The sequence below is a fragment of the Gallinula chloropus genome (genome assembly GCF_964237585.1).
Source record: "Gallinula chloropus genome assembly, chromosome: 36".
Lineage (NCBI taxonomy): Eukaryota > Metazoa > Chordata > Aves > Gruiformes > Rallidae > Gallinula > Gallinula chloropus.
Window position 1 is genome coordinate 443,515 of NC_140121.1, and position 10,172 is coordinate 453,686.

General features: G+C 68.5%; 3 protein-coding genes across 3 annotated transcripts; all 3 read right to left on the bottom strand.

The window, feature by feature from the left end:
- Positions 1-709: 709 nt before the first annotated feature.
- ZGLP1 (zinc finger GATA like protein 1) lies at positions 710-1,845 on the bottom strand. The gene is made up of 4 exons (XM_084277843.1): positions 1,671-1,845; positions 1,468-1,556; positions 1,140-1,233; positions 710-1,041 (listed from the first exon to the last, which is right to left on the bottom strand). The coding sequence occupies exons 2-4, from the start codon at positions 1,505-1,507 to the stop codon at positions 918-920; spliced, it is 258 nt and encodes an 85-aa protein (XP_084133969.1). The 5' UTR covers positions 1,508-1,556; positions 1,671-1,845; the 3' UTR covers positions 710-917.
- Positions 1,846-3,295: 1,450 nt separating this feature from the next.
- Positions 3,296-5,546, bottom strand: FDX2 (ferredoxin 2). The gene is made up of 4 exons (XM_084277839.1): positions 5,426-5,546; positions 5,221-5,327; positions 4,211-4,298; positions 3,296-3,659 (listed from the first exon to the last, which is right to left on the bottom strand). Exons 1-4 carry the CDS (start codon positions 5,539-5,541, stop codon positions 3,503-3,505), a joined length of 468 nt encoding a protein of 155 aa, XP_084133965.1. The 5' UTR covers positions 5,542-5,546; the 3' UTR covers positions 3,296-3,502.
- A 794-nt stretch (positions 5,547-6,340) lies between these two features.
- Positions 6,341-9,968, bottom strand: RAVER1 (ribonucleoprotein, PTB binding 1). Its single transcript, XM_084277832.1, has 7 exons — positions 9,742-9,968; positions 8,268-8,361; positions 8,042-8,166; positions 7,375-7,455; positions 7,148-7,267; positions 6,981-7,061; positions 6,341-6,884 (listed from the first exon to the last, which is right to left on the bottom strand). The coding sequence occupies exons 1-7, from the start codon at positions 9,946-9,948 to the stop codon at positions 6,738-6,740; spliced, it is 855 nt and encodes a 284-aa protein (XP_084133958.1). The 5' UTR covers positions 9,949-9,968; the 3' UTR covers positions 6,341-6,737.
- Positions 9,969-10,172: the final 204 nt, after the last annotated feature.

The following is a 10,172-nucleotide window of genomic DNA, read 5'->3' on the forward strand; positions in this document are numbered from 1 at the left end:
AGAGGGACCCAGAGGGACCCATACAGGCACATAGAGACCAACAGGGCTCCATAGTGTCTCATAGAGACCCATAGGGACCCGTAGAGACCCATAGAGTCCCACAGGAACCCATAGGGAATTATAGGGACTCATAGGGACCCATAGAGACCCACAGGGACCCACAGGGACTGGGGGTGCTGGGGGGGGTCCCGGTGCTCAGCGCCGCTGACCCATCCCTGCTTTCCCACAGACCATGACATCAACTGGTTGGTGCCGGTGCTGATGTCAGCGCTGGTGGTGGTGGTCGTCCTGGTCGTTGCCGGGGTGGGCTACCGTGTCCGTTACCAGAAGAAGAAGGTCCGGCGGTACCAGCTGCGGCAGCGGGAGCAGCAGCGGCGGCAGCAGCAGCAGAAGGAGACGGAGATGCAGACACTGCGCCCGCCGGGACGCCCCGAGGAGACGGCCGCGCTCAACGGCTCGGCACAGGCGGCTCAACCATGACAGGGATGAGGTCACAGATCGCTCAGCAGCCCCCTGCCCGCCCTCCCCCACCCCATCCCGTCCCGCTTTGTTACCCCCAAGCTGCGTCCCCGCCAACCCAGCCACCACCTGACAGCTCCAATTGGCAGCCAGGCACAGGGCCCCCCCCCGTCCCATCCCAAATGCCACCTCACCATCCCCCAAACTTGACCCCATACCCACAAAACCCCTCCCCAGAGCTCCCAGCCCCAGAGCTGGGGCCACCAGCACCAGCATCCAACCCCCCCACCAAGGCATCTGCTCCCCTAAAAAGTCTCCCCTAAGCAGGTCACACCAGGACACCCCACGCTGCCATCAGCACCAGGACATTTAATTGCTCCCAAGGACCCCCAGGACCCTGCTACCTCCCCCAGTGTCGCCCCTCCCCAAGCTCTCCACCGCTGCCGGGGTCCTTGCCATCACCTCCTCCCGCTGCCGGCTGGGTGACACCACTCCCTGCAGTGGGGGCACTGGGGACGGGGGGTCCCGCTCTTCCCAGGGATGTTCCAGCACCGCCGGCACCGCACTCGGTACTTCTTGTACCTGGGAGAAACGCCGGGGTGAAGCCAGGGCCAGCCCGAGATGGGGGTGTCACCGTGGGGTGGGGAGGGGATGGGAAAGGGGGGGGTCCTGTTCCCTACCTGATGCCGCAGGCGTTGCAGAGGGGGGTCCCGTTTTTGGCTGTCCTCCAGAGCGGGGTCTGGCGTGTCTTGCAGGAGGCGCAGCGCTTGGTCCCTGCGTGGTGGGGGGACACACGGCTGCACCCCAAGACCCCACAGGCTTTGGGATGGGGGGTGGGGGGGATATACATACACACCAATCCTGTGCCTTCTCCTCCCCTCAATAGGCCATATTTTTATATCAATATATTTTTATATATTCTTCTTATATTGGTTACGTTAATTTAATTGCCCCTCAAGCGGTGCCGCCCCCACCCGCTCAGCATCCTCACGTCACCGCATCGTTTACCCTGCGCCGGGGGAGCGTCGTCCTCCGAGCCGCTGCCCATCTCAGGGGGTCCCGCTGGGCAGCGTCTCCCCCGGCTCCGGCGGGGATTCCTACAGGAAAAGGAGGGGGGGGGATGAGGGAAGGGGCTGGGGACCCCCCAGGGACTGCTGGGTCCTCCCAGGGGGCCGTGGCTGAGGAGGGAAGGTGCAGTGGGACAGACGGACGGGGCAGCTCGTGGTCCAGGGTGCAGATAGATGGGTGGAGAGATGGTGCAGATGGACAGACGGACGGGATGGGGTTGCCTGGAAGTGCAGCCGGGTGTATGGAGCAGAGTGTCCCGGGGATCCAGATGGACAGACGGACAAGGCAGCCCAGGGTGCCCAATAGAGCATCCGGACAGACGGACAGGGCAGCCCAGGACGCCCGATAGAGCATCCGGACAGATGGACGAAGCAGCTCAGGGTGCCCAATAGAGCATCCAGACAGGGCAGCCCAGGGTGCCCAATAGAGCATCCGGACAGACGGACAGGGCAGCCCAGGGTGCCCAATAGAGCATCCGGACAGACGGACAGGGCAGCCCAGGGTTCCCAATAGAGCATCCGGACAGACGGACAGAGCAGCCCATGGGTGTATCTGGATAGACAGAAGAGCCAGAAGTCCTGGGGGTCCCCAGGTGCACCCACAGACAGACAGACAGACAGAGCACCCGACAGCCCAGTGCAGCCGGTACCGGGGTGGGGGGGTGTGTGTGATGCTGGTACCTGCTGCTGCGGGCGGTGATGAGGAGGCTGCAGCCTTCATCACCACCCAGGCACATGCGGAGGGTGACCCCGCGGAAAGAGGGGTCCCGGGGCTCAGCTCCGCGCTGGGGGGCCGCCTGCTTGCGCCGCCGCCCGCTGCCGGTCCCGGGGGTCTCAGTCCTGGGGGTCTCAGTCCCAGGGGTCTCCTCAGTCCTGGGGGTCTCAGTCCCGGGGGTCTCAGTCCCGGGGGTCTCCTCAGTCCCGGGGGTCCCGGGACCCGCCAGGCTCAGGCACTGGAGGCTGATGAGGCTCAGGGCGTCGAGGCTGCCGCTGGGGGCCGGGGGCAGCCCGGGTTGCTCCGGCTGTGGGGAGGGGGCTGCAGGCGCCTGGGGGGGCTCGGGGGGGGCGAGCAGCAGCGCGCTCTCCTGCAGGAAACTGAGACCCTCCCCGGGGGGCGCGGGCCGGGGGCTCCAGGGGCCCGGAGGGGGCTCTGGGGTCCCGTCTCTGCGCGGGGGTCGTCGTTAGGGCTGTGGGGAGGGGGATGGAGACACCCCCACCCCCCCCCCCGAGGGCAATACGGGGCTACCTCCCCCCAACCCACCCCCCCCGCCCAGAGCATCCCCGGTAGAACCACCCCCGCTCCTCCCGGTTCCCCCCCGGTTCCCCCACTCCCACCTGCGTGGGTCGGTGGTCGCGCCCCCCCCGGGGCTGGGGGGCGGCAGGAGGGGGCGGCAGGGCTCCGGCTCCAGGCAGAGCAGCCGCTGGAGGACGGAGAAATCGGGGGGCTGCCCCTCCAGGAAGAGCTGCTCCGCCATCCCCGGCACCGGCACCGGCACCGGGACCGGCCCCCGCCCTAAACCGGCCCCAGCTGCGCGGGGGCGGGACCCCCGGGGCGGGGCTCCATCACCTTATGGGGTCCAGAGAACCCCTCGGGATGGGGGAGTTTGTGCCTCCCCACCAAGACCCCCAAATCCCACCCCTCACCCCCAAAATTGGGGAGGTCCCTGACCCCCCCCCTACCCCCCCCAATCTGACAAGACCCCCCCTCATCATCACAAGCCCAAGATTTATTATTAACGAGCTACAGAGCTCGTTAGCACAAACCCAGGGAGAGGCTGGGGGGGGGCAGACCCCAATGTGCCCCCCCCCCACCCTGACATCAGCCCCCCCCCTCCAGCTCCACATGGTCCTGCTGCTCGGTGGAGGGGGGGGGGGTCCTGCTTTGGGGAGGGGGGGGGGGTGTTCATCCCCCTGGGGGGGGGTGTCCTGCTGAAGGTGGGGGGGTTGTCACGCTGGGGGTGTCCCCCCCCCCGTTGTCAGTGGGGTTTGGGGATGTGACCGTCCACGTAGAAGTTGCGGGTGATTTTGGGGAGGGTGAACTGGGCCCCCTCCAGCTCCGGGGTCAGCAGCACCTGGCAGCCCAGGCGGGAGTTCTCCTGCAGCTGGGGGGCCTGATCCAGCAGGTCTTCTTCCCTGGGGGAGGGGGGGGCACACACATAGATTGGGGTAGGGGGGGTTGGGGGGGGGCGCTCAGGGGGCTGCGGTGGGGGTCAGGGTCATGGTGAGGTGTTGGGATGCTGGGGGTGTAGAGGGGTGTAAGGGGAGGGGGTTGTTTGGGGTTCTGGGGGGGGGGTGTGGAACTGGGGGGGGGCTGGGGTGGTCGCTAAATGGGTTGTGAATCGTGGGGGGGGGTCAGGGTGGTGCCTGTAGGGGGTGTGGTTCGTGGGGGAAGGGGGTTATGGGGCTGTGTTGGGGTGCAGGGGGTCACTGGGGGGGGGCTGTGGTCCCTTGGGGGGGTCTGGGGGTTCTGGGGGGGCTGCTGGGTGCTAGGGAGGTGTCAGATATCTGGGGGGGGGGGCACCCCAGGGAGGCCTGGGGTGGGGGTGTCAAGGATTTGGGGGGGTATCAGGGGTCTCTGAAGGGGTTTGGAGGGTCCCCAGAGGCTGTGGCAGGGCTGGGGGGGGCAGGGGGGGCAGGGGGAGGACACGCGGGGGGGTCCCACACAGCACCGGGGGGGCCGTTACCGCTCGTCGGGGGCCGGGAGCCGGTCGAGGTGGGGGGAGCTGACGTAGACGTGGCAGGTGGAACAGGCCAGGGAGGCCTCACAGGCGCCTGCGGGACCCCCCAGCACCGGGACCCCCTCAGAACAGGGACCCCCCCCCCCAGCACCGGGACCCCCCCAGCACCGGGACCCCCCTCAGAACAGGGACCCCCCAGCACCGGGACCCCCTCAGAACAGGGACCCCCCCTCAGAACAGGGACCCCCCCCAGCACCGGGACCCCCCTCAGAACAGGGACCCCGCCCCCAGCACCGGGACCCCCCCAGCACCGGGACCCCCCTCAGAACAGGGACCCCCTCAGAACACGGACCCTCCCTCAGAACAGGGACCCCCCCTCAGAACAGGGACCCCCCCAGCACCGGGACCCCCCTCAGAACAGGGACCCTCCCTCAGAACAGGGACCCTCCTTCAGAACAGGGACCCCCCCTCAGAACAGGGACCCCCCTCAGAACAGGGACCCCCCCTCAGAACAGGGACCCTCCCTCAGAACAGGGACCCCCCCCTCAGAACAGGGACTCCCCCCAGCACCGGGACCCCCCCCCCCCGAACAGGGACCCCTCCCCCAGCACCGGCAGCCCCCCTTGGAACCGGGACCCCCCCTCAGAACAGGGACCCCCCCAGCCCCGGGACCCCCCTCCCAAAACCAGAATCCCCCCCCAGCACCGGGATCGACCCGCCCCCAGCACCGGGACCCCTCCCGACAGCACCGGGACCCGCCCCCAGCACCGAGATCGACCCGCCCCCAGCACTGGGAACCCTCCCAGTGCCACCGGGACCCCCCCCTCAGCACCGGGACCCTCCAGCACCGGGACCCCCCTCAGAACAGGGACCCCTCAGCACCGGGACCCCCCCTCAGCACCGGGACCCGCCCCCATCACCGGGACCCGCCCCCCCCCCGCTGAGCAGCGGGTGCCTCCCGCCCCTCCCCTCCCCCTCCCCCTCCCCCGCCCCCCGCCGCCGGTGCCGGTACCAACCCTCCAGCTCCAGCCCGTGGCGCTGCGCCAGGTGCAGGACGTTGTCCCCGACCCGGCCCCGCACCGGGACGCGGCGGCCGCTCCGGTCCACGAACACCACGTTCACCCTGGGGGGGGAGGGGAAGGGGCGGGGAACGGGGCACCGGGGATCAGCACCGGCCCCCTACACCCCCCCCCCGCCCCCTCCCCCCGCCCCGGTACCCACACGGCGCCCTCGGGCTCCTCGGCAGCGGCCCCGGCGCCGCTCAGGCCCCGCGCCGCCCCCCGCAGCAGCCGCCGCGTCACGGCGCCGCCGCTCGCCGCCGCCATGGAGGCCGCCATGATGGGCGGCACGTGACCGCGGCCACGTGACGGGCGGCGCCGGGAAGGGAACCGCGCGGTCCTAGTGCCGCCCCCCCCCCGCCCCCCACAGCCCCATCGGCGCTGCTAATTAAACCTCATTAAACACGCCTGGGTGTAACGAGGGGGGAGCAGAGGGACCCCCCCACACATGGACCCCCATCTACACATGGAGGAGGGGGTACAGCACCCTCCTGAGAGGAACGGGACCCCCCCCCAGCTGGGCTGTACTGGGGAGGGGGCAGGACAAGGTGGGCGGGGGGGGGGGCAGGGGTCTCCCCCCCATCACCCTGGGGGCTGGGAGGGGTGAGTGGGGGGGGTGACGGGGGCAATGACGTCATAGGAAGCAATTAAAAACAGGGTGGGGAGAGGAGATATAAATAGAACTTTACTTTGGGGGGGGGAGGGGGAGAAAGGGGAGGGAGGGGGCACAGGGACAGACAGACACCCCCCCCACCCCCTCCCACTTCATACAGGAAACGGGACAGGGCAGCTCCAAACAGAGGGACCCCCCCCCCAAATTGAGGGAGGGAAGAGAAAGGAGGGAAAGGACCCACCCAAACACAGGGGCAGGGTGTGCACCCCCCTCCCCCAGGAGGATGTGACCCCCCCCACACCCCCCCCCCAAGGAAGGAAGTAAAAACCAAGGCAGTAAAACTGAGCAGTAGAATAAAAAGGCCATTTTTAACCCCAAAAGTGTAAAATCTGCAGCTCCAGTCTTAAAAAACAAACCCCACCACAAACCCACCACAACCCCCCCACCCCCCAAAATAACCCCACCCCAGGGAGAGACAGGCTGGGGAGGGGGGTGGGCACAGGGCCCTGCTCAGCCTGGACCCCCCCCTCTCCCACTCTGAGGGGAGCGTGGGATTGGGATGGGGGGGTCAAAGGCAGGATCCCCCCCAATCTCTCCCCAAGCAGTGAGTTAAGGCAGGGAGTGTGTATTTTGGGGGGGGGGGGACACACACAGATGCAGCTCCCAGTTACTGGGGGGATCTTACAGCGCAAGGAGGGGGTGGGGGGGGGCGTTCCCAATAAGCCCCCACCCCTCCAATAAAAGGCTAAATGTAAAAACCCCCCAATCCCCCCCCCAGGAGCCTCTCCCTTTGTACAGGCTGGGGGAAGGGGGCACAGAGGGGCTGAGGGGGGGGCACAGAGGGGTTGGGGGGGGGTCTGTGCTAGAATATCCTCTTCCTCTTCAGGTAGGAGTCGGCGTAGTGCCCCCCCAGCCCCTGGGAGTGCTGCCCCACGTAGCAGCCCTCGGGGCTGGGCTCGGGCGAGGGCAGGAGGTGGGAGAAAGCCCTTTTCTGGCCACCCAGGGGGGTCTGCAAGAGAGTGAAGAGAGAAAAGGGGGGTTGGGGGGGGTCAGCAAGGGGTCTGGAGGGGTTTTTTTTGGGGGGGGGGAAGGGGGGTGTTGTTACCTTAGAGTGGGAGTTGTGGGAGTGGCTGGGGGGGGGCAGAGCGAGGACGGCGTCTGCGGAGCCCGACGGCAGCCCCACGGCCTGAGGGGAGGGGGAGAAGTTAAAGGGGGGGGTCTCAGGAGGTGAGGGGGGGCTTCAAACTTTGGGGGGGTGTGTGGGGGTCTCACCTTGCTGAGGTGGCTCTGCTTGAGCCCTGCTTGAAGGCCGCTGGTGAAGTAGGAACTGGGGGACCCTGAGTAGAAGGGGGGCAGCGGCGGCCCCAGAGCCCCCCGCTCGAAGCCTGAGAGCTGCCAGGGGGAGAGGGGCTGGGGGTGACCAAGGGGACCCCAAAAACAGGGGGTGTGGGGGTGTGTGGGGGGGGATCCCCCAGGGTACAGGCAGAGCTCTTTATTACCTTGTGCCTGCTGTGCCCGAAGCCCCCCAGGATGGGGCTGGTGGGGTCCCTCGCCGGGGGGTAAAGCCGGGACCCCAAATCCTTTGGGTGGGGAAGAAGAGAACCCAGCTCAGGGGAGCTGCCCCCTCCCCAAAACCCCTTCTAACCCCCCAAACCCCTTCTAACCCCCAAAACCCCTTCTAACCCCCCCAACCCCCTTCTAACCCCCCCTCAAACACCCCTTCTAACCCCCCCTCAAACACCCCTTCTAACCACCCCCAAACCCCTTCTAACCCCCCCAAACACCCCTAACCCCCCCCAAACCCCCTTCTAACCCCCCCCAACACCCCTTCTAACCCCCCCAAACACCCCTAACCCCCCCCAACACCCCTTCTAAACACCCCCAACCCCCTTCTAACCCCCTCCAACCCCCTTCTAACCCCCCCAAACCCCCCCAAACCCCCTTCTAACCCCCCAAAACCCCCTTCTAAGCCCCAAACCCCCTTCTAACCCCCCCAACCCCCTTCTAACCCCTCCAAACCCCCTTCTAACCCCCCCAAACACCCCTAACCCCCCCAAACCCCCTTCTAACCCCCCCAAAACCCCTTCTAAACCCCCCAAAACCCCTTCTAAGCCCCCCCAACACCTTCTAACCCCCCCAAACCCCTTCTAACCCCACCCCCCATACTGGCTGGTAATCGAAGGCGAAGCCGTCGGCGGGGAGCCCTGGGGAGGGGAGCAGGGGGTCGGCCAGGGGGGTCTGGGGGAGCCGGGGGCCGCTGCCCTTGAGGCTGAAGGCTTTGGGAGCAGCTCCTGGATGGGAAGGATCAGGTGAAGAGTCGTTATAAACCCAGGAACTGGCCCAAAACAGCCTGTGCCCCCCACCCCCCTTGCTCTGCCCCCTCCCCACTCACCTCCCAGGCTGGCTGCTGGCAGGAGGCTGTGCAAGTTCAGGTAGGGGTTCAGGGGGATCTTGAAGTCTTTGGGGGGCTCCCCCAGGAGTGAGACCTGTGGGAGAAACACTCAGGGGGGAAAGGGCAGCCCCTTCCCCTCCCCAAAAACCAGCTGGGAAGAACTTGGGGGGTGATATGTGGTGCTGCAGGGTCACCCTGGAGCTGGGGGGTCCCACCCTGGAGCGTGGAGCTCTCACCCCAGAGCCCAGGGATCTTATCCCAGAGCCCTGGGGGTCCCACTCCAGAGCCTGAGGGTCCCTCCCTGGAGCCTGGGGGTCCCACCCTGGCACTGGGGTTCCCACTCTAGAGCCTGAGGGTCCCACCCTGGAGCCCAGGGATCTTATCTTGGAGCCCTGGAGGTCCCACCCCAGAGCCCAGGGGTCCCTCCCTGGAGCCCGGGGTCCCGCCCCGGCGCTGGGGGTCCCAGCCCAGAGCCTGGAGGTCCCTCCCTGGAGCCTGAGGGTCCCACCCTGGAGCCCAGGGGTCCCATCCCGGAGCCTAGGGGTCCCACCCCGGTGCTGAGGGTCCCACCCTGGAGGCTGGAGGTCCCTCCCTGGAGCCTGGGGTCCCACCCTGGTGCTGGGGGTCCCACCCTGGTGCTGGGGGTCCCAGCCCGGAGCCCAGAGGTCCCTCCCTGGAGCCCGGGAGTCCCACCCTGGAGCCCAGGGGTCCCACCCCGGTGCTGAGGGTCCCACCCTGGAGCTCGGGGGTCCCACCCCGGTGCTGAGGGTCCCATCCCGGAGCCCAGGGGTCCCACCCTGGAGCCCGAGGGTCCCACCCTGGTGCTGGGGGTCCCAGCCCGGAGCCCAGGGGTCCCTCCCTGGAGCCCGGGAGTCCCACCCTGGAGCCCAGGGGTCCCACCCTGGAGCTCGGGGGTCCCACCCCGGTGCTGAGGGTCCCACCCTGGAGCCCAGGGGTCCCATCCCGGAGCCTAGGGGTCCCACCCCGGTGCTGAGGGTCCCACCCTGGAGGCTGGAGGTCCCTCCCTGGAGCCTGGGGTCCCACCCTGGTGCTGGGGGTCCCAGCCCGGAGCCCAGGGGTCCCTCCCTGGAGCCCGGGAGTCCCACCCTGGAGCCCAGGGGTCCCACCCCGGTGCTGAGGGTCCCACCCCGGTGCTGAGGGTCCCACCCCAGCACTGGGGGTCCCACCCTGGCGCCCGAGGGTCCCACCCTGGTGCTGGGGGTCCCAGCCCAGAGACCAGGGGTCCCACCCATATGCTGAGGGTCCCACCCCAGCACTGGAGGTCCCACCCCAGATCCCGGGGGTCCCACCCCGGCACTGGGGGTCCCACCCTGGATCCTGGGGGTCCCATCCCAGCTCCCAGGGGTCCCACCCCGGTGCTGAGGGTCCTATCCTGGAGCCCAGGGGTCCCTCCCTGGCACTGGGGGTCCCAGCCCGGCTCCCGGGGGTCCCACGGCGGCCGTGGGGCGCTCACCCCCGAGGCGGGCGCTGCGCTCTCGCTCTGTTTGGGTTTCTGGAGGCCGCTGATGACCGAGCCCAGGATGGAGGAGGTGAGACCCTGGAGGGCCGGGGGGGCGGCCGCAGGGGGCAGCACCGGGCTGTCCCGCTCCACCCCCACCGGGCCCAGGAACGGAGCCAGCGGCACGTTGCCCATCGGCGACTTGACGTGTCCCTGGGCCATGTCCCCGGGCAAGGGGCCCCCTGGGGAGGCAGAGGGAGGGGTGGCACCAGCAGGCAGACCCCCCAGGCTTGGTTTTGGCACCTCTCCCCCGCCCCTTCCCCAAGCTGCTGCGCCACCAGCACTGGGAGACCCCCCCACCCTGGCTTCCAACCCCCCCACCCCACCCAAAACTCAGAGGTGGGGACGATCCTGAGCCTGGGTGCTGCACCCCAAGGTGCCACCAG